General features: G+C 41.7%; 1 protein-coding gene, 1 long non-coding RNA gene and 1 other non-coding gene across 7 annotated transcripts; 2 read left to right on the top strand and 1 right to left on the bottom strand.

Moving 5' to 3' along the window:
* The first annotated feature begins 4,267 nt into the window (after positions 1-4,267).
* On the top strand, positions 4,268-11,187 carry LOC118400558 (uncharacterized). 2 transcript variants are annotated; one of them, XR_004829038.2, is made up of 4 exons: positions 4,268-4,605; positions 9,421-9,488; positions 9,809-9,945; positions 10,739-11,187. It is a non-coding gene; the product is annotated as an uncharacterized LOC118400558 (long non-coding RNA). The 2 variants fall into 2 exon arrangements; XR_008074562.1 differs by having other exon boundaries at positions 10,758-11,187.
* On the top strand, positions 6,075-6,129 carry LOC118400641 (U7 small nuclear RNA). Its single transcript, XR_004829057.1, has one exon. It is a non-coding gene; the product is annotated as a U7 small nuclear RNA (small nuclear RNA).
* LOC118400555 (transmembrane protein adipocyte-associated 1 homolog) lies at positions 6,769-19,045 on the bottom strand. 4 transcript variants are annotated; one of them, XM_035797528.2, is made up of 11 exons: positions 18,889-19,045; positions 18,089-18,254; positions 17,161-17,293; positions 16,697-16,783; positions 13,604-13,676; positions 12,755-12,834; positions 12,479-12,589; positions 12,094-12,154; positions 10,772-10,874; positions 9,101-9,181; positions 6,769-8,764 (listed from the first exon to the last, which is right to left on the bottom strand). In XM_035797528.2, exons 2-11 carry the CDS (start codon positions 18,238-18,240, stop codon positions 8,503-8,505), a joined length of 1,143 nt encoding a protein of 380 aa, XP_035653421.1. In that variant the 5' UTR covers positions 18,241-18,254; positions 18,889-19,045; the 3' UTR covers positions 6,769-8,502. The 4 variants fall into 4 exon arrangements, with proteins under 4 accessions (XP_035653421.1, XP_035653420.1, XP_035653422.1 ...); XM_035797527.2 differs by having other exon boundaries at positions 18,750-19,027; XM_035797529.2 differs by lacking the exon at positions 18,889-19,045 and adding an exon at positions 18,371-18,586.
* Positions 19,046-21,121: the final 2,076 nt, after the last annotated feature.

Genomic DNA, 21,121 nt, shown 5'->3' on the forward strand with positions numbered 1-21,121 from the left:
TATTTGGACATAATTATGCATTTAATTTCTATAAGAGTAACGAGCACTCACTATTTTGACATAATTATGCATTTCATTTCTATAAGAGTAACGAGCACTCACTATTTTGACATAATTATGCATTTCATTTCTATAAGAGTAACACGCACTCACTATTTGGGCATAATTATGTATTTCATTTCTATAAGAGTAACACGCACTCACTATTTGGACATAATTATGCATTTCATTTTTATAAGAGTAACGAGCACTCACTATTTGGACATAATTATGCATTTAATTTCTATAAGAGTAACGAGCACTCACTATTTTGACATAATTATGCATTTCATTTCTATAAGAGTAACACGCACTCACTATTTGGACATAATTATGCATTTCATTTCTATAAGAGTAACGAGCACTCACTATTTGGACATAATTATGCATTTCATTTCTATAAGAGTAACGAGCACTCACTATTTGGACATAATTATGCATTTCATTTCTATAAGAGTAACGAGCACTCACTATTTGGACATAATTATGCATTTAATTTCTATAAGAGTAACGAGCACTCACTATTTGGACATAATTATGCATTTCATTTCTATAAGAGTAACGAGCACTCACTATTTGGACATAATTATGCATTTCATTTCTATAAAAGTAACGAGCACTCACTATTTGGACATAATTATGTATTTCATTTCTATAAGAGTAACGAGCACTCACTATTTGGACATAATTATGTATTTCATTTCTATAAGAGTAACGAGCACTCACTATTTGGACATAATTATGCATTTCATTTCTATAAGAGTAACGAGCACTCACTATTTGGACATAATTATGCATTTCATTTCTATAAGAGTAACGAGCACTCACTATTTGGACATAATTATGCATTTCATTTCTATAAGAGTAACGAGCACTCACTATTTGGACATAATTATGCATTTCATTTCTATAAGAGTAACGAGCACTCACCATTTGGACATAATTATGTATTTCATTTCTATGATAACAGAGTGATAAATGTGGAAGTGAGACATATCCCTAAAGTAACTGTAGAGGGCAGCAGAGAGCAACCCACTGACTCACCAGTTTGGCTTTCATCAGGCCATCATGGGTCCTGCCCTTCTCAGGTCTTCGTGGGTGTCCCATTTCTCCCTGTTGCTGCTGCTGCCTAGACTGCTGCATCTCTCTCCCTCTGGGCCAGCCGAGACAGTTGCTCCTGAACCTGGGCATGCTCCCGCTCAAACTTACACACAGGACATATGACACACGTGAAAAACACAACACATGTGACAGTGAAGATCTGTAGAGCAGGGGTGACCAACCTTTTTTTGTGATTGTTTATTGATTTGAGGAACAGGGAACACAAAAACACACGTAAAATGAAAAACAAAAGGCGAAGGACGACCACTAACGTTACAGCACCATATTTCAATATTTTGATGACAGTAGATAGTCTGTAGCCATTTGGATGTAAACCATTCATGTGAATGTTCTAAAATCAGCATAATGAAAATATTCCACCAGTGATGAGTTTCCACCAAACAGTGAAATCAGTGCGTGATGATGTAGTGAACACAAAATGTACTTTTTCGCAAAAGTTTTCATGTACTGAATAAAAATCTACATTTCTATGTGTTTATAGCATTTTCAACTCTACCGATAGTTTTGTGACAAACTGTTGCATTAAATAGCTAAATGTGCTTACTGTGGTCTTGGCACGTGTACTCTAGCCAACAGCTGGCAGATACAGTGTGAGTAGGCAAGTCTATGCGATGATAATTATTATGGATAAGCGCGAGAACCTTTGTATTTGTCTGTTGGCATTTAGAAAATTGTACTAAAACTTCCTGTTTCCATCACAGCTGTTGTTTTTTATTTTATATATGGTATAACTTTACTCGCTTAAAACTGTGGATGGAAACATGGGTTGTGAGCAAATCTCAAATATACACCCTATTTCCTATGTAGGGTATAGGGAACCATTTGGAACATTTACAAGTTAAAAACAGCCATCACCATGGCCCTTATTTAATTCCTAAACAGTAGCAGACCTAACGTAATATGTTCCTCACTCTGGATAGTTGATTTAAAAGACTGTCAATCTCCAATGATATCATAGTAAAATTCAGAGCATTAGTGATATACTGAGTGGCAAATTAAGAAGTATTTTTCAATGTTTAATTATTTAGTCAATAACATAAAGGACAAACGTGGGGCTTGTTTCCCAGACATCTCCATTAAGAATCCATGGATCATCCTTTTTTGTCTAGGACAAGGCTTAATCTGTGTCTGGGAAACCTACCCATTGAAGTCGGAAGATGACCTACACTTAGGTTGTAGTCATTAAAACTCGTTTTTCAACCACTCCACAATTTATAGTTTTGGCAAGTCGGTTAGGACATCTACTTTGTGCAGGAAACAAGTAATGTTTCCAACGATTGTTTACAGACAGATTATTTCACTTATAATTCACTGTATCACAATTCCAGTGGGTCAAAAGTTTACATACACTAAATTGACTGTGCCTTTAAACAGCTTGGAAAATTCCAGAAAATTGTGTCATGGCTTTAGAAGCTTCTGATAGGCTAATTGACATCCTTTGAGTCAATTGGAGGTGTACCTGTGGATGTATTTCAAGGCCTATGTATTTTTCAGTGCCTTTTTGCTTGACATCATGGGAAAATCAAAAGAAATCAGCCAAGACCTCAGAAAACAAAATGCAGACCTCCACAAGTCTGATTCATCCTTGGGAACAATTTCCAAATTCCTGAAGGTACCACGTTCATCTGTACAAAGAATAGTATGCGAGTATAAACACCATGGGACCACGCAGCCGTCATATTGCTCAGGAAGGAGACGCATTCTGTCTCCTAGAGATGAACGTTCTTTGATGCGAGAAGTGCAAATCAATTCCAGAACAACAGCAAAGGACCTTGTGAAGATACTGGAGGAAACAGGTACAAAAGTATCTATATCCACAGTAAAACGAGTCCTATATCGACATAACCTGAAAGGCCACTCAGCAAGGAAGAAGCCACTGCTCCAAAATTGCCATAAAAAAAGCCAGACTACGGATTGCAAATACCCATGGGGACAAAGATTGTAGTTTTTGGAGAAATGTCCTCTGGTCTGATGAAACAAAAATACAAATGTTTGGCCATAATGACCATTGTTATGTTAGGAGGAAAAAGGGAGAGGGTTGCAAGCTGAAGAACACCAACCCAACCGTGAAGCGCTGGGGTGGCAGCATCATATTGTGGGGGTGCTTTGCTGCAGGAGGGACTGGTGCACTTCACAAAATAGATGGTGTCATGACACAAAGAAAGGAAAGAAAATGATGTGGACATATTGAAGCAACATCTCAAGACATCAGTCAGGAAGTTAAAACTTGGTCGCAAATGGGTCTTCCAAATAGACAAATGACCCCAAGCATACTTCCAAAGTTGTGGCAAAATGGTTTAAGGACAACAAAGTCAAGGTATTGGAGTGGCCATCACAAAGCCCTGACCTCAATCCTATAGAAAATGTGTAGGCAGAACTGAAAAAGCGTGTGCAAGCAAGGAGGCCTACAAACCCGACTCAGATACACCAGCTCTGTCAGGAGGAACGGGCCAAAATTCACCCAACTTAATGTGGGAAGCTTGTGGAAAGCTACCTGAAACGTTTGACCCAAGTTAAACAATTTAAAGGCAATGCAAACCAAATACTAATTGAGTACGTAGACTTCTGACCCACTGGGAATGTGATGAAAGAAATAAAAGCTTAAATAATTCTCTCTACTATTATTCTGACATTTCTCATTCTTAAAATAAAGTGATGATCCTAACTGACCTAAAACAGGGAATGTAGAAATATAACAAACCCACTGCTGATCGGTACGGCAATAAATATGCAGCAGTTATGACGAGAGAAGATCTTCTCCTGTAGATGTGCGGTGGCTTTGACCAGATTGTGTTTCTTTAGTCAAGGAATATCATAGAGAGGCTGGAGGTGAGTCTCACAGCAGTCACCAGACATACCAGACAGGACATGAGGGCTTTCTGGTCCCAGTGCAGAAATCACATGCTACATCTCCAGGTCCAGTATTGCACAGAGCAGAAGAGGGAGCAGGCTGGAGTCCCATCTTCTTTAGTTTTTCTTCCACCTCAGCAAACATGTTATTTTTCATCAGAGCAGGCCTTGGAGTGAAGGTCTGTGTGCAATGGGGGCAGATCCCTTTGTCATCATCCTGATCACAGCAGCCTTCAATACAGCCCCTACAGTAAATGTGTTCACAGTTAATAGTAACCAGCTCCTTCAGTATTTCCAGGCAGACAGAACAGAACTGGTCCTGGTCTAGCAGAACTCCCAGTTGAGACATGTAAACTGTTGTTCACTCGCAAACAGACAGACACAGAGACTCAGATCAGTTTTGTTTGCTCAGAAGAGAGTTTGTGGGAGGGGGAGGGACTTCCTGGTTCTGCAAAAGGAGTAGGGTTAAAGGGAGCGAGTGAGGGAGGTAAGGGAGAGCGAGAGAACGGCATGCATCTTCAAGAGAGGACAGAGATGTGTTCCTAGGTTAGGCCCCTAAATATGGAAACAATCAAATAATGAACCTTCTCAAATGTGAGTAAGAATATATGAAGTAGGTGTTCAAAGTCTAAGGTTGTGTAAAAAAGGAAACCCTGATCAAATCTAAGGGTAACACTTTCTATGAAGTACATGTATAATGATTTATAACATCCTTTTTAATGCCTTATAATACACTTCTAATGTATTCTGAAACTCACTCGAAGGGTGCATAATTACTTATAGGTGGATATAAAACTGTACAATATTTTATAGATAATTAAAGGGGAAGTTCACCCTTTGGAGATCTTATATGTTTTGTTCTATGAGATAATATTAATCAGCTAACGTCACTTTTTGTGAATTTTCAAGCATTTATGTAGTGGTCATGTTAACTGCTATTATATCATAGAACAAAACAAATAAAATCTCCAAAGCCTATATTACACTCAAACCTTATTTTTGATGTTTATTCCAAAATACTGTTCTTTCCCCATTAATTTTCCCCGAGAGATGGCTGAACGAACTAGAGGTAACCCATTTCAGGGTAATAGGACTAGAAGCTGGCGAGCTCTATTACGGTTAAAAGTTTCATTTTCTTATTGTAGCCTACCAGCTGCTGGCCAGACCACGACGCATAGCGGGCTGGGGGAACAGAGAATACAGTTGGGCTGATGTTGCTTCCAGAGGCAGTTTGGAACTCGGTAGGGAGTGTTGCAACCGAGGACAGACTATTTTTAGGCGCTACGCGGTTCAGCGGTCCTGTTCTGTGAGCTTTTGTGCCCTACTACTTTGTGGCTGAGCAGTTGTTGCTGCTAGACATTGCCACATCACAATAACAGTTGACCAAGGCAGCTCTAGCAGGGCCGAAATTTGACGAACAGACTTGTTGGAATGGTGGCATCCTATGACAGTTCCACGTTGAAAGTCACTGAGCTGTGCATGGCAGTGTGCTCAATTGTATACACCTGTCAGCAAACAGGTGTGGCTAAAATAGCCAAATCCACTAATTTGAAGGGGTGTCCACATACTTTTGTATATGGCCAATATGCTAAGGGCTGTTCTTATGCACAACGCAACGTGGAGTGCCTAGAAAAAACCATTAGCTGTAGTATATTGGCCACATATCACAAACCTACAAGGTGTCTTACTGCCATTATAAACAGATTAACAATGTAATTAGAAGAGTAAAAAGTACATTTGTCTTACGTGGTATAGTGTGATATACCACAGCTGTCAGCCAATCAGCTTTCAGGGCTTGAACCACCCAGTTTATAAAGTAGAATACACAACACACAAGTATCCCTCGATCATGTGTAGTACTTCCTATAGAATGTTGTAGTATACTATTGGAAATACTAGTGTTTTCTGGGGGGGATAATACTGTAAGTCCTCAAAAAAACACGCAAGAAAAAAACTTACATGCCAAGTATATTGTGTATATATTGTGTTCCCTACAGGTTATAGAAAAGAGCAGAAACTTTGAAGTACCCATTCAGACTCCAGTCCTACCTACAGGTTTTGGAAAATGTGTTCTTTTAGTATTTGTCCTGTAGGTTTCCTCAATGAGAAAGCGCCCACATGTCCAAGATAATAAAGTAAAAACACTGTAGTAAATACAGTACACTACAGTAATGTCCACCAACACACTACAGTATACTAGTCATGTCCGCAAAAACACTACAATAAAGTTAAAACACTACAGTGACCACGATAGTATAAAATATACCATTCTCTGTATTTATACCAAAGTATACTATAGAATTTTGTCATGTGAGATCCCATGGCAAAATGTGTAGAACTACAGGAAATGTACTTAAAAGAAAAAAAATGTCTCTCCACCATCAAGAGGGGGGCCACTAAAGTGACCCCCCTTCAAACCAAATCTTGCTTAGGGCCTCCAAAAGGAAAGGTCACTTTTCCAGGACATGCAGTATTCTCCACAGTATAAGTGGATAAAATAATCAGAATGCCATAATATGTTATCATGTATCATAGGCATCCCCTGCCTCCCAGAAATCTAAATCTCCAAATGTTGTGCATGTTTGTACAAGAAAGTTGATTGGTTAGTCCAAAATATATATACAATTGTATGCCATACATTCAGCTTTGGCTAACCCCAGACAACTGAAACACTGCATGCCATGCATACGGGCAGGCTATAGGAATGAAAAGGAAGCATATTTTAAATAGTCTCTCATGGAATGCTGAAACACATCATCACCGTTCTTTTCTTTTAATAGTGGATCATTGAGCTATAAATTCTTCGCAAATTTCTGGCATCACGTATCCTCACTCTTTTTCAAAGTTATTTCATTTACCATCTTAAATATTTTATTCAGTCTTTAACATGACTGCACTTGCATTTGAAACCCACACCCAGAGACCTTACTCATGATGATTTGAGTATAGTATAATTTCGTACCTCAAACGCAACTCTTCCAACATTTCTCTAGAAATATAAGGCAGTGTTTGAGAGCAAGCAACAGAGTTTGTTGATGCAGGGCAGGTATTGGGAAGAGCAAAGCAGAAGACGTATATAAAATACTACAATGACAATATAAAACGATTATTTTGTGGTGGCTTACGCTTATGAAAAAAATAAATGTCTCTTATATTACGTCGTGATGCTATCACAGTAAATTGGTGACATTTTAAATTGGGCAGAAGGGGCTTGTGGTAATGACTGGAATAAAATACATCAAACACATGGTCTCCAATCCATTTACTCTGTTCCAGCCATTATGATGAGCCATCCTCCCCTCACTAGCCTCCACTGGATGCTATGTCACATGAATAACTTCACATTTTATCATAGCAAACATAATTTTTGGCGAAATGAATATAGTGACAAAATCAAGAGGGGCATAAACAAAACTAAAATCAAAAAAGTGACATCGTAATTCACACAAACTGGAATGACATCGTTTTCAGGCACCAATAGAATTGGTTTCCCAGCAAGCCATATGTGGTGGGCTACTAAGTTCACAGCAGACATACAAGTAGGAATTAACGCAAGAAAGTAGGGCTTCATGAAAATTTGTATTTAGTTTGCGTTGAGCATCATGAGCAAGCAGAAGGACTTTGTTTAAAAGTTGCTCTTTCTTGTGATGAAATCAGGGTCGACTATAAAGAACACAAGGGAAACCCCATAAGGTGACTTCATCGATAATTTCATATAGTGAAAACACATTTTACATCGTTTAAAAAATAAATAAACACTTTTGGGTTGAATCCAATGTATATTGGGCATAAATATTTCTTGAAATAAAAATGTCCACAAAAAAACATTGTTTCGCCACATGTGCTGTTCCTGCCTTCATCTCATTTGATTGGTGGTTGGAAAGTTTTAAGCACCTTTAATACCAGGAATGATCAGCTGATGGAACTACCTATCGACATAAAACCAAGCAGTCACTAAAATAAATAAAACCGACAGCAAACAATAAAATTGAGGGGGGAGCACTGATATCAAACATTTAAAAAATAATTAAGCACACTTGATTCATTATGAGTGATACAATTTAGAGAAGGCTCTTAGCTTGATAAGAACAGGACTGGCCTACAGGGAGCGAGGCAGTTTTTCAATACGAGACGATTACAAATCTAATACAAGGCCACAGTTAATGGACTATATCTCAGTTGTAATCCTTCGATGGAAATGTATCGGACATTACCTTTACATTATCTTCTTATCTTGGTCAGCCACACACGCATTTACAGGAGGGAAAATACTTGACTGAAGTTGTAGAAATATCCCCTGCAGGTATTGGGGGAAAATGTCATGTTTGAGCCAGAATGGACAAGGCAGCAAGATCCAAAATGGAGAACAGACAGGGGCTGAAATGAGTCAATTCACAGTGTCTCCGGAGGGAGAGAGAGCCATAGCAAACTTCAACTTCTCCACTCAACAAGTCCAACATCCCCTATCCAGCCTTCTCATTTCCTCTCCTCTCAGGCGTTGATGGCTCTCCAGCGGTCGCCGTTTATGCTGCCCGGCCCGAAAGGACCAGAGGCCACATTGTCCAGGTAAGCAGCTATGCCGGTGCCCATGGTTGCAGCAGTCAGGCCATCTATCTGGGTGCCGGGGTAGAAGGAGCCCCGTTCCAGCTGCTCCTTGTGGCCCAGTCCTGAGGCGGGGGGCAGGTGGACATCCGTCTGGTCGTCAGGCTCATCCACCTGGCACTTGTAGGAGAAGAGGACCTTGGGCTCTGAGCTAGAGGAAGGAGAGAAGGATGAAGAGAGATGGTAGAGAGAGGAGAGGAGAGAAAGTGAGGGATAAAGAGACCAAAGACAACAGGAGAGAGAGATTGTATCACAAGGTGGCAGTAAAACGTGACCAAATATAAATTTGAGAACATTGCCGTGTCCTCCTTCTTTTCTCAATTAATCTCAAAACGCATTGGATCGGAGGATCTAAGACCCCTCCTTTGAACCCCCCCTCAATGAGCCTCGAGGAATTGATCAAAAACGAAAAGGACAGCGGAAGCAAGGATTTGACATCAAGTAACATTCAGACAAAGCCATCGTTTTTGGCCTTTGATCTACATACCCGAAGAAGCCTTTGAGGAAGATGACATAGATGAGTGGGGCAAACACAGAGAAGTAGATGAAGGTGGTGACATCCACACAGCTGCTCAAATGACACAGAAACACATCAAACTTTTAACAGGGGGCTGACTGTGACCCCTACGCAGTAGCCGTACCTTAAGGGCAAGCTGCCTTCTGAGAATTCGTAGGTGTTTGAATAATCCCCCACTTCCCTCCATTCTGCTAGTAAACGTGCATTCCTTGGGAAATTAAAATCTACAAGTTACACGGAAGATGAAACTACCAACAGGTCATTAAAAAGTAACATTTTATGCTTCACAGAGTTGTGACTGAACGACGACAATATCAACATACAGCTGGCTGGTTAGAAGATAGAGCAGCGGCATCTGGTAAGAGAGTGTGTTCATCTGTATTCTTCGTAGCTGTTTACATACCACCACAGTCAGAGGTTGGCTGTAAATAAGCATTGAATGAGCTGTATTCCGCAATAAGCAGACAAGAAAACTCACCCAGAGGTGGCACTCCTAGTAGCCGGGGACTTTAATGCAGGGAAACTTAAATCCGTTTTACAAAATTTCTATCACCATGCCTAACGACCCGTAGCACTCACATCTGTAGCCATGAAGTGCTTTGAAAGGCTGGTCATGACTCACAACACTATCATCCTAGAAACCCTAGACCAACCCTAATTTGCATACCGCCCCAACAGATCTACAGATGATGCAATCTCTATTGACCTCCACACTGCCCTCAAAGCTCATCAATAAGCTAAGGATGCTGGGACTAAAAACCTCCCCCTGCAACTGGATTCTGGACTTCCTGATGGGCCGCCCCCAGGTGTTAAGGGTAGGTAACAACACATCCCCCACGCTGATCCTCAACACAGTGGGGGTCACAGAGTACTCAATCCCCTTCTGCACTCCGTGTTCACTCATGACTGCACGGCCAGGCACGACTCAAACACCATCATTAAATTTGCCAATGACACAACAGTGTAGACTGTTCTCTCTGCGACCGCACGGCAAGCAAAGTCTAGGTCCAAGAGGCTTCTAAACAGCTTCAACCCCCAAGCCATCACACTCCTGAACATCTTGTCGAATGGCTACCCAGACTATTTGCATTGTCGTCCCATCTTTACACCACTGCTACTCTCCGTTGTCATCTATGCAAAGTCACTTTAATAACTCTACCTACATGTACATAATCAGTGCCCCCCGCACATTGACTCTGTATCGGTACCCACCTGTATATAGTCTCGCAATTGTTATTTTACTGCTGCTCTTTAATTACTTGTTACTTATCTCTTATCTGTATTTTTTTTAAACTGCATTGTTGGTTAGGGGCTCGTAAGTAAGCATTTCACTGTAATGTCTACACCTAATGTATTCGGCTCATGTGACTAATACAATTTGAAGAGCTCCATAGGCCGGCACCAGAATAACACTTGGCTTCAGTTAGGCTAACAGGCCACAGATAAAAAAAACATTGCTTTCAGAACATGGACACGACCACGCTGTGATAAATGTTTCAAAGTGTGATTTAGAAGAATGTTTTCAAGCCTGTTTTGATCTTCATTAGAATAAATCGTAGTGTGATGATTTAGTATTTTACGCTTTTGCTTAAACTCTTGAATCTCCAGCACATCCTTCTACACACAGAAGCAGCCACTCACCAGAGCCCTTCTATGATGCCGGCACACAGAAGGGCACTGCCCAGCCCCTGGACCAGATTGAGCAGGGACAGAATGGCAGCGTACACATAAAAACTCTTCTTAGCTGTGGAGGGAGGGGACCAAGAGGAAACAAGAGGTGTGCATTACCTCTGCAGCTGTAGAATCTACTGCAGACCAATCCTAAAAACTAGATACTGTGCATTTGAACATTGTTCTCTGGATGGCGAAACAATCAATTAAACAATTCTGAATGTGAATATATGTCAATAGATTTTTTGATTCATTATCATCAATGACAACATTCTAGAACTGAGTTACCACTCATCCATGTCTGGTATCCAGGGTAATCTGGTTAATGATTATATAATGTTGATTATGTGGCTCTTTCCTTGTAGAATGTTGACAGCTGTATAGAACACTAGGCCACTCTCCAGCTAAACATTAACATAAGAGATAGTCAAAAAGAACTGCGGTAGATGAGGAAAGTACCCCGGGAAAAAAACATTGCCTAAGGTATGTGGACACCCCTTCAACTTAGTGGATTTAGCTATTTCAGCCACAACAGTTGCTGACAAGCGAGTTGGCCAAATTTGTGCCCTGCTAGAGCTACCCCGATCAACTGTAAGTGCTGTAATTGTGAAGTGGAAACGTCTATGAGCAACACCGGTTCAGCCGTGAAGTGGTAGGCCACACAAGCTCACAAAATGGGACCACCGAGTGCTGAAGGGAGTAAAAATCATCAGTCCTACCAAGTCACAAACTGCCTCTGGAAGCAACATCAGTACAAGAACTGTTCATGGCCGAGGAGCCGCACTCAAGCCTAAAATCACCATGTGCAATGCCAAGCGTCGGATGGAGTGGTGTAAAGCTTCCCACCATTGAACTCTGGAGCAGTGGAAACGCGTTCTCTGGAGTAATCAATCACGCTTCACCATCTTGCAGTCCGAGGGATGAATCTGGGTTTGGCGGATGTCAAGAGAACACTACCTGCTCCAATGCATAGTGCCAAATGTAACGTTTAGATAATGGTCTGGGGCTGTTTTTCATGGTTTGTGACAGGCTCCTTAGTTCCAGTTAAGGGAAATCTTAACGCTACAGCATACAATGACATTCTAGATGATTCTGTGCTTCCAACTTTGTGGCAACAGTTTGGGTAAGGCCTGTTCCTGGTTCAGCAGCAAAAGGGGGACCTGTGTTATAGCAGCAAAAGGGGGACATTAATGCCCATGATTTGGGAATGAGAAGTTCGACGAGCAGGTGTCCACATACTTTTGGCCATGTTGTGTAGCTTGCTTGGTGAATAAAATGTCCCAATTACTCACATGGCAGAGATATTCTCTCCCTCACCGGGGTTTTGGGAAGGATGAAAACCAAAGAGTAGACCTGGAAGGAAAAGGACCAGTGTTATCCTTTTTGTACTCTCAAACAGTTTATTCAGTTAGTGCTTTGTGTTCACAGTGGTGGACACATTGGTGCTTATTTTCGTTCCAATCCAAACTATGAGAAGGCTAAATTGCATGTCCAAATGTGTGGAACACGCATGTTCAATTCATCCCTTTCTCACAACATGACTGATTAAAATCCTCTCTGTCCGTGTATTATTTGAACACAAGTTAACTTTATATTTTATACAATTACATTAATAAGATTTTTATTTTTTTTATAATTCAAAGCACTGCATTTGCTTTGCAGCCACTAGCCACTCACCAGGAAGAAGCAGCAAGAGCTGGCCAACCAAAACTGGCGTCCTCCGTGGCCGTAGATGTTGAAGTCCTCGGCAGACAGGTGCTGGTCGGGGTACACGATCTCCAGTGTGCCCTGAGGGTGCAAAGGGAATAGGCCTAGCTAAGAGGAAACGTGGTATCTATGGAGCTGTGATTGGTTCAGCGTCTAACATCCGGGTCTTGTTCCGTAGGGAACAACATTGTAAAAATGTAAAACATCATCAAACAAAAAAATCAGCATTCAGGACTCTAGTCTTACCTGTGTGATTGAGTAGCCCAGTGCCAGTACAGCAGTGATAGCCAGCACACGCTTTATACTGGACTGACTCTCAAGGTGGCCTGTCAACAGAGGAAACGTTTAGAAGCCATGCTTTCAACAGCACCACTAAAGAGTTGAGTGAGTTGGTCTTTAATACTGGAAACGAACACAAAGTGAATGTAATATGACGATTATTCCACCATGCCAATTCAAATAAAAACATAATTTTACATGCTGTAGTAATAATCAGGGATGTGATTTTTCCTGATTAAACAATAATACAAATCTGTTGTCCTGCTCACACCCCTGGCTATGCCAAAAACTGCATACAGCTTTACTGTTTATACTGCCTATAAACAGCCTATTCCCACCCCCCTCTAAGGACACATTAAGTTTAAACAACTCATATATCCACCTCTGCTTATACAGTGCATGACTATATGTGTGACTGTAGTAGTTGCGGTGACCAAGTCATCCCAAGTGTTAGTCTTACAGCAGAAGTGAGACTGGCCGACAGGAAGTGTTTTAGTTTTGCAGATCATTAAACATTTTGACTGTGCCTTGCACATTTGTTTAACTAATGTGCTGTTTTTAGTATCCTGTCCGGACACACACATTAGTCATGTACTTCTCCATATTGTCCTAAGAAATATTTGTATTTAGCATGTGCTTGGTAGTGTTTGTTTTCATATATTTTACAGTTAGCAGAAACAGACTGGCACCCAAGCTATCAAGCGGTTGACATGATAGCATAAGCTGATTCTGGGACCAGGCTACTGTACAGTAGATTTGAGTTGCAGGAGATGTCGTTATGAATCAAAATACTGTGGTGGTTATTGGAAGACCCACCAAAAGCCAGTCCCAGGATAATAACACTGAGCTCCATGGTGAGCAGAAAGAAACGGCTGATCTCCCACAGCACCTAAAGGAGACAACATTGAAAAGAGGTAAATCTCAGTCGTCTCAAAACGCCTCTGCAGCTCTTCACCTTTCCTTAATCTGCATTTCTCTTTTACTTATCCGCTCTCCTCAGATCAGTGTCATTTTATGTATGCTCTTTTCTGCACCACGCACGTTTTGGGCATCATGACGTCCAAATAAATTATTAATATTTTAGCATTTTAGCCTCTGTTTTGGATTTATCCACATTCTCAAAGGTGTGCAGGTCGGCAGGTAGCCTGGCAGTTGGAAGCGTTGGGCCAGTAACCGAAAGGTCGCTGGATCGAATCCTCGAGCTGACAAGGTAAACATCTGTCCTTCTGCCCCTTAGCAAGGCAGTTAACCCACTGTTCCCCAGGCGCCGAAGACGTGAATGTCGATTTTTTTCCATTTTTTATTTCACCTTCACTTAACCAGGTAGGCCAGTTGAGAACAAGTTCTCATTTACAACTGCAACCTGGCCAAGATAAAGCAAAGCAGTGCGACAAAAACAACAGAGTTACTACACATGGGATAAACAAACGTACACAATAGAAAAATCTATATACAGTGTGTGCAAATGTAGTAAGGTTAGGGAGGTAAGGCAATAAATAGGCCATAGTGGCGAAATAATTACATTTTAGCATTAACACTGGAGTGATAGATGTGCAGATGATGATGTGCAAGTGGAGATACTGGGAGACCAACGAAAGACCAACAAAAAAAATACCAATATAGGGATGAGGTAGTTGGGTGGGCTATTTACAGATGGGCTGTGTACAGGTGAAGGGATCAGTAAGCTGCTCTGACAACTGACGCTTATAATTAGTAAGGGAGATATAAGACTCCAGCTTCAGTGACTTTGGTAATTCATTCCAGTCATTAGCGAGGGCCAGAAAACGAAAAGATAACAGGTCGCAGCGGTGGGTAGTATATGGGGCTTTAGTGACAAAACGGATGGCACTGTGATAGACTGCATCCAGTTTGCTGAGTAGAGTGTTGGAGGCTATTTTGTAAATTACATGGCCAAAGTCAAGCATCGGTAGGATAGTCAGTTTTACGAGGGTATGTTTAGCAGCATGAGTGAAGAAGGCTTTGTTGTGAAATAGGAAGCCGAATCTAGATTTAATTTTGGATTGAAGATGCTTAATGTGAGTCTGGAAGGAGAGTTTACAGCCTAACCAGACACCTAGGTATTTGTAGTTGTCCACATATTCTAAGTCAGAACCGTCTAGAGTAGTGATGCTAGTCGGGCGGGCAGGTGCGGGGTGGGCAGCGATGGGTTGAAGAGCATGCATTTAGTTTTACTAGTGTTTAAGAGCAGTTGGGAGGCCACGGAAGGAGAGTTGTATAGCATTGAAGCACGTTTGGAGGTTTGTTTACAGTGTCCAAAGTGCCAGATGTATACAGAATGGTGTTGTCTGCGTAGAGGTGGATCAGAGAATCACCAGCAGCAAGAGCGACATCATTGATGTATACAGAGAAAAGAGTCTGCCTGAGAATTGATCCCTGTGGAACCCCCATAGAGACTGCCAGAGGCCCGGACAACAGGCCCTCCTATTTGACACACTGAACTCTGTTGTAGTTGGTAGTAGTTGGTGAACCAGGCGAGGCAGTCATTTGAGAAACCAAGGCTATTGAGTCTGCCGATAAGAATACGGTGATTAACAGAGTCGAAAGCCTTGGCCAGGTCGATGAAGACGGCTGCACAGTACTGCCTTTTATCAATGGCGGTTATGATATCGTTTAGTACCTTGAGCGTGGCTGAGGTGCACCCATGATCAGCTCGGAAACCAGATTGCACAGCGGAGAAGGTGCAGTGGGATTCGAAATGGTTGGTGATCTGTTTGTTAACTTGGCTTTTGAAGACTTTAGAAAGGCAGGGCAGGATAGATATAGGTCTGTAACAGTTTGGGTCTAGAGTGTCTCCCCCTTTGAAGATGGGGATGACCGCAGCAGCTTTCCAATCTTTAGGGATCTCCGACGATACTGAAGAGAGGCTGAACAGGCTTGTAATAGGGGTTGCAACAATTGCGGCAGAATTTTAGAAAGAGGGTCCAGATTGTCAAGCCCAGATGATTTGTAGGGATCCAGATTGTGCAGCTCTTTCAGAACATCAGCTATCTGGATTTGGGTGAAGGAGAGGTGGGGGGGATTGGGCAGGTTGCTGCGGGGGGTGCAGAGCTGTTGGCCGGGGTAGGGGTAGCCAGGTGGAAAGCATGGCCGGCCGTAGAAAATGCTCATAGAAATTCTCGATTATCGTAGATTTATCGATGGTGACAGTGTTTCCGAGCCTCAGTGCAGTAGACAGCTGGGAGGAGGTGACCTTGTTCTCCATGGACTTTAGTGTTACAGGATGCAAATTTCTGTTTGAAAAAGCTAGCCTTCGCTTTTCTAACTGACTGTGTATATTGGTCCCTGACCTCCCTGAAAAGTTGCTTATCGTGGGGGCTATTCGATGCTAATGCAGTACGCCACAGCACTTCACAGCCCTAAATACGGAAGACACATTTCAGTTGTTCAACTGACAAGGTATCCCCTGTCCCCTCTATCCTTTCTATCACAGCAACCTATAAAAAACACATTTTACCTCAGTCATCTTGTAGTGTCCTATCTCAGAAAAGAAAGAAACACTCAGATATTTGCCATGTTCGTCCTGATCATATCAGACATCTGACTGCCCTCTTTCTGTTCTGAGATAATCATCTTGTGAAATGTCCTGTGATATTGTGCTTTTCTGGATCTGAAAGTCCCCCAGGGTACCCCTTTTCACGCAAGATGGGCTGAAGGCGGGGACACTCATTGACTTATGATCTACCTCCATATAACGTTAATCTGTGTGTAGTGCATTACAAATCCAAAGTCTTTGTGAATCTACAACAGCTGTTGCAAAGAGCCTTTAGCTGTCTTGAATGATGACAGAAAGTCTATTTCACACTACAAGTGGGATAGAAGGCACTGTAAGTAGCTTGAGCACAGGTGGTTCATAGTGTGTCACCATTTACGCCCTACATGTGGCCTTACCTTGTCAATGATGGTGGCAGAACTTGATGCACTGACGGTCATGGACACGATAGCACGGGTGATTCCCACCGCTGCCACCACAAAAACCTGGGAGGATAAGGGTCAGACATCCATTAAAAAAAGAGGGGTTGTGGGCAAACAGGTTCGTCATTATCCATATTTGTCAGTGTCATTGTGTTCATATCAGTGTAAGGTAGAAAACCAATATCTCAAACACATGTTTGAGATAGCAATTACCATCTGATATTGTGAAATGAATCAATATGAATTCAGTTAACCCACTATTTATCCCTTTATTTTTGCTCTATTCTATATTCAGCATCTGAAGCATGTCAAAGAGCTGTCAAACTACATGTAATTAGCCTTTTAAAAAATCTAGCAAGAGCCTACTTTTTGTGTATGTCTCCACTTATCTTATCTGCACAAGTCCAATTTCCAGAGATTGGATATAAGTGGTTACCTACCAGAATGTAGAAGGTAATGAAGATGGGGCTGGAGGCGAGTGTGATTTTAGCCCTGGCTGAGGGCAGTTTCCACATCAAGAACATGAAGAAGATTACATTGGGAATGAGCAGCATGAGGTCCCAAAACCGCACTCTGATGGGGAGAGACAGGCAAAAGGACATGAAAATGTCTTGGAAGCTTGGGCTGTGAAACTCAACCCTTATTATTGACCAATCCAAACCCTGTCACCTGCTGTGCAGTCTACACAGTGTATAAAACATTAGGAACACCTTCCAAATATTTAATTGCACCCCCTTTTGGCCTCAGAATAGCCATAATTTGTCAGGGCATGGACTCTACAAGGCGTCGACAGCATTTCACAGGGATACTGGCCCATGTTGACTACAACTTCGGGTGGTGGACCATTGTTGATACACACAGAACACTGTTGAGCGTGAAAACCACAGCAGCTTTGCAGTTCTTGACACAAACTGGTGAGCCTGGCACCTACCACAATACCACATTCAAAGGCACTTAAATCTTTTGTTTTGCCCATTCACTCTCTGAATGACACACACACACACACACAGTCTCAATGCTTAAAAATCCTTCTTTAACCAGTCTCCTCCCCTTTACACTGATTGAAGTATATTTAACAGGTGACATCAATAAGTGATCATAGCTTTCACCTGGATTTTCTTGGTCTGTCATGGAAACTCAGTTTGTTTTCTACAGTGTATATGCTTGTTATTTCAAAAGAGAAAGTGTTGTTCTTCCTACACTACAGTCTTTACAACCACACTAAATACGCAACTCAACAGTTTCAGCAATGTGAATGAGCTGACACCTCCTCTTAACATGTTTCAAAATGTTGCATTGAGGTAATGCAGTACGTTGAAAAGAAGCACAATTATAGTGACAGTACCAACACAGCCCCAACTGGCTTACCTTAACTCGCCAATGTCCTCGTATAGGACCTGCAAACATCTGTGAGGCTCTGGTCCCCAGGTTGGTGTTGCTGATGTGTTCTCCACTGAGGTAGGCAATACACTGCCATTGTATTGCGCAATCATCACCCCCGCAGTCACGGTGTCAAACATAATGCGTTCAAAGCCTAGTAAGTAGTAGGGGAAGATATGTGTTACAGGGGATACAATTGCCACAATGGGTTGTTGTTATTCAAGGTCAATTAATAGCGGTTTTCTTGTTCCCTAACGTAGGTATATTTACAGATGCAGATAGATTGGGAAATTATTCAGCAAGGGTTTCTTCGACACGCTTGTTGTGTCCGCTCTGTAGCCACACAACCTTAAATTACTGTCTGTCTGTTCAATCTGGTCTTTCTCCACGTCAGGCGGGTAAACATTACGTATCCGTGGAAGGACCGGTCAGTGTCACGAAACTTGCTGTTAACTTAGTTGGCTTCTAGTAACGTTAGCTTGCTAACGTTAAGTATAATGCTGACTGACGCATCTAACAGTAAGTTAGTAGTTACTAAGTTAAATGCTGACGTTAGAGAGCCAATTTACACTTTTAGTAGATAAAAAAAAGTTAACTAGCTAACGTCAAAACTGAATAACATAACTTAGCACGCTAACAATCATCTTACCGTTTCAGTAGTCTCAAATTCAGGGGGAAATTGTTTATTGTGCAGGACTTTTCGCGGACAATAATGTTGGTACAAACAACCAAGATATCATACTTTTGTCGACTGTTAAATTCATGAATTATCCGAGCCAGCTAGTCACCTGACAAACCGCTTTCACTTCAATACCCTCGCGTCATCTCTCTTCGCCTCTTTCTCAAAACTGGATGAGAAAGCGAGGTCCCGTCCCCCTGAATTTCTCCTACAATGGGTTTTTGAGAAGATGCGAAAATTGAGCGATTGAGATTCTCCCTTTCACTTCGATTTGGTTCAGTTTAGGTATCGCCATATGCAAACGTGAAAAATGCAAATAAGCATCATTATTGCAATTATTAGTACCTATCATGATAAGTAACCAGTAATATGCGATACTGTACAATTCGTATTACAGCTATATGAATAAACTATTTAGGTTGCCAGTATTGCATCTTGTCTTTGAAGACAAGCTGTAACAAGCCCCCCCACGAATAAATGTAGTGACCCTGTGTTTATAAACGTGGATATCGATTTTGCCACTTCAGCATGCTTTTGTGGAAAAGTCTAGCCACATTGGGCTTACAGGCCAGAAGGTTGAGGGTTTTCCAACTACCACAGACCAGCTCAACCTCCCTACCTGTTCCATTAAACTACAATTAGAGCCGGCTGCAGATACAGATCAGCTTGGTTGGAAATGAGATTTAACATTTTGATGCCATATTTATAATTATATAAAATATATCAAATATATTTTCCACCAACAGGTTTCTGTGCCAATAAACCACACAACCAATAAACAAAGCATACCAACTTCGGGCACTTCATTATCATGGTTTGAGTATTCAACACCACAATAAATAGACTATGTCAATCTCAACAAACAGACAATTCCCCCTCCAACCTTGTTTCGAAGGCTTGGCAATCTCGAAAGTAATTAAACTTATTGGTGTTTTGTAACAGTCTATCCATTCATCAATTAGCCTCTGCACAGTTTTGATTGATTGATTGATTGATTTTATTTGTCAGTAAAAAAAGAAAAATACATACAGTACCAGTCAAGAGTTTGGAGACACATACTCATTCAAGGCTTTTTCTTTATTTTTTAAAAACAATTTTCTACATTGTTGAACAATAGTGAAGTAATCAAAACTATGAAATAACATATGGAATCATGTAGTAACCCCCAAAAAAGTGTTAAATCAAAATATGTTTTATATTTAAGACTAAGTAGCCACCCTTTGCAAACACTGTGGAGCCTCATAACATGGTTAAAACTATAATTGTTTTATCATGGCTGGTCAGTCCTTGCATCCATAGCTACTAATCCAAGCCCACCCAGCCTCGGTTTTTCGGATGACTGCCTTGCCTGGTTCACCAATTACTTTGCAGACAGAGTTCAGTGTGTCAAATCGGAGGGCATGCTGTCCGGTCCTCTGGCAGTCTCTATGGGGGTGCCACAGGGTTCAATTCTCGGGCCGACTCTTTTCTCTGTATATATCAATGATGTTGCTCTTGCTGCGGGGGATTCCGTGATCAACCTCTACGCAGACGACACCATTCTATATACTTTCGGCCCGTCATTGGACACTGTGCTATCTAACCTCCAAACGAGCTTCAATGCCATACAGCACTCCTTCCGTGGCCTCCAACTGCTCTTAAACGCTAGTAAAAACCAAATGCATGCTTTTCAACCGATCGCTGCCTGCACCCGCATGCCCGACTAGCATCACCACCCTGGATGGTTTCGACCTTGAATATGTGGACATCTATAAGTACCTAGGTGTCTGGCTAGACTGCAAACTCTCCTTCCAGACTCATATCAAACATCTCCAATCGAAAATCAAATCAGGAGTCGGCTTTCTATTCCGCAACAAAGCCTCCTTCACTCACGCCGCCAAGCTTACCCTAGTAAAACTGACTATCCTACTGATCCTCGACTTCGGCGATGTCATCTACAAAATGGCTTCCAACACTCTACTCAGCAAACTGGATGCAGTCTATCACAGTGCCATCCGTTTTGTCACTAAAGCACCTTATACCACCCACCACTGCGACTTGTATGCTCTAGTCGGCTGGCCCTCACTACATATTCGTCGCCAGACCCACTGGCTCCAGGTCATCAACAAGTCCATGCTAGGTAAAGCTCCGCCTTATCTCAGTTTACTGGTCACGATGGCAACACCCATCCGTAGCACGCGCTCCAGCAGGTGTATCTCACTGATCATCCCTAAAGCCAACACCTCATTTGGCCGCCTTTCGTTCCAGTACTCTGCTGCCTGTGACTGGAACGAACTGCAAAAATCGCTGAAGTTGGAGACTTTTATCTCCCTCACCAACTTCAAACATCAGCTATCTGAGCA

This window comes from Oncorhynchus keta, chromosome 21 (genome assembly GCF_023373465.1).
Source record: "Oncorhynchus keta strain PuntledgeMale-10-30-2019 chromosome 21, Oket_V2, whole genome shotgun sequence".
Taxonomy (NCBI): Eukaryota; Metazoa; Chordata; class Actinopteri; order Salmoniformes; family Salmonidae; genus Oncorhynchus; species Oncorhynchus keta.

What these genes read in the sequence shown, in the direction of transcription:
- LOC118400555 (XM_035797528.2), bottom strand. Translation starts at nt 18,240, where the DNA reads ATGTTTGACACCGTGACTGCGGGGGTGATGATTGCGCAATACAATGGC. An exon ending in GAGGACATTGGCGAGTTAAG is followed by an intron (nt 17,294 to 18,088) that starts GTAAGCCAGTTG and finishes TCTCCCCATCAG; the next exon opens with AGTGCGGTTTTGGGACCTCA. An exon ending in GGCATCATAGAAGGGCTCTG is followed by an intron (nt 9,182 to 10,771) that starts GTGAGTGGCTGC and finishes TCATTTGAGCAG; the next exon opens with CTGTGTGGATGTCACCACCT.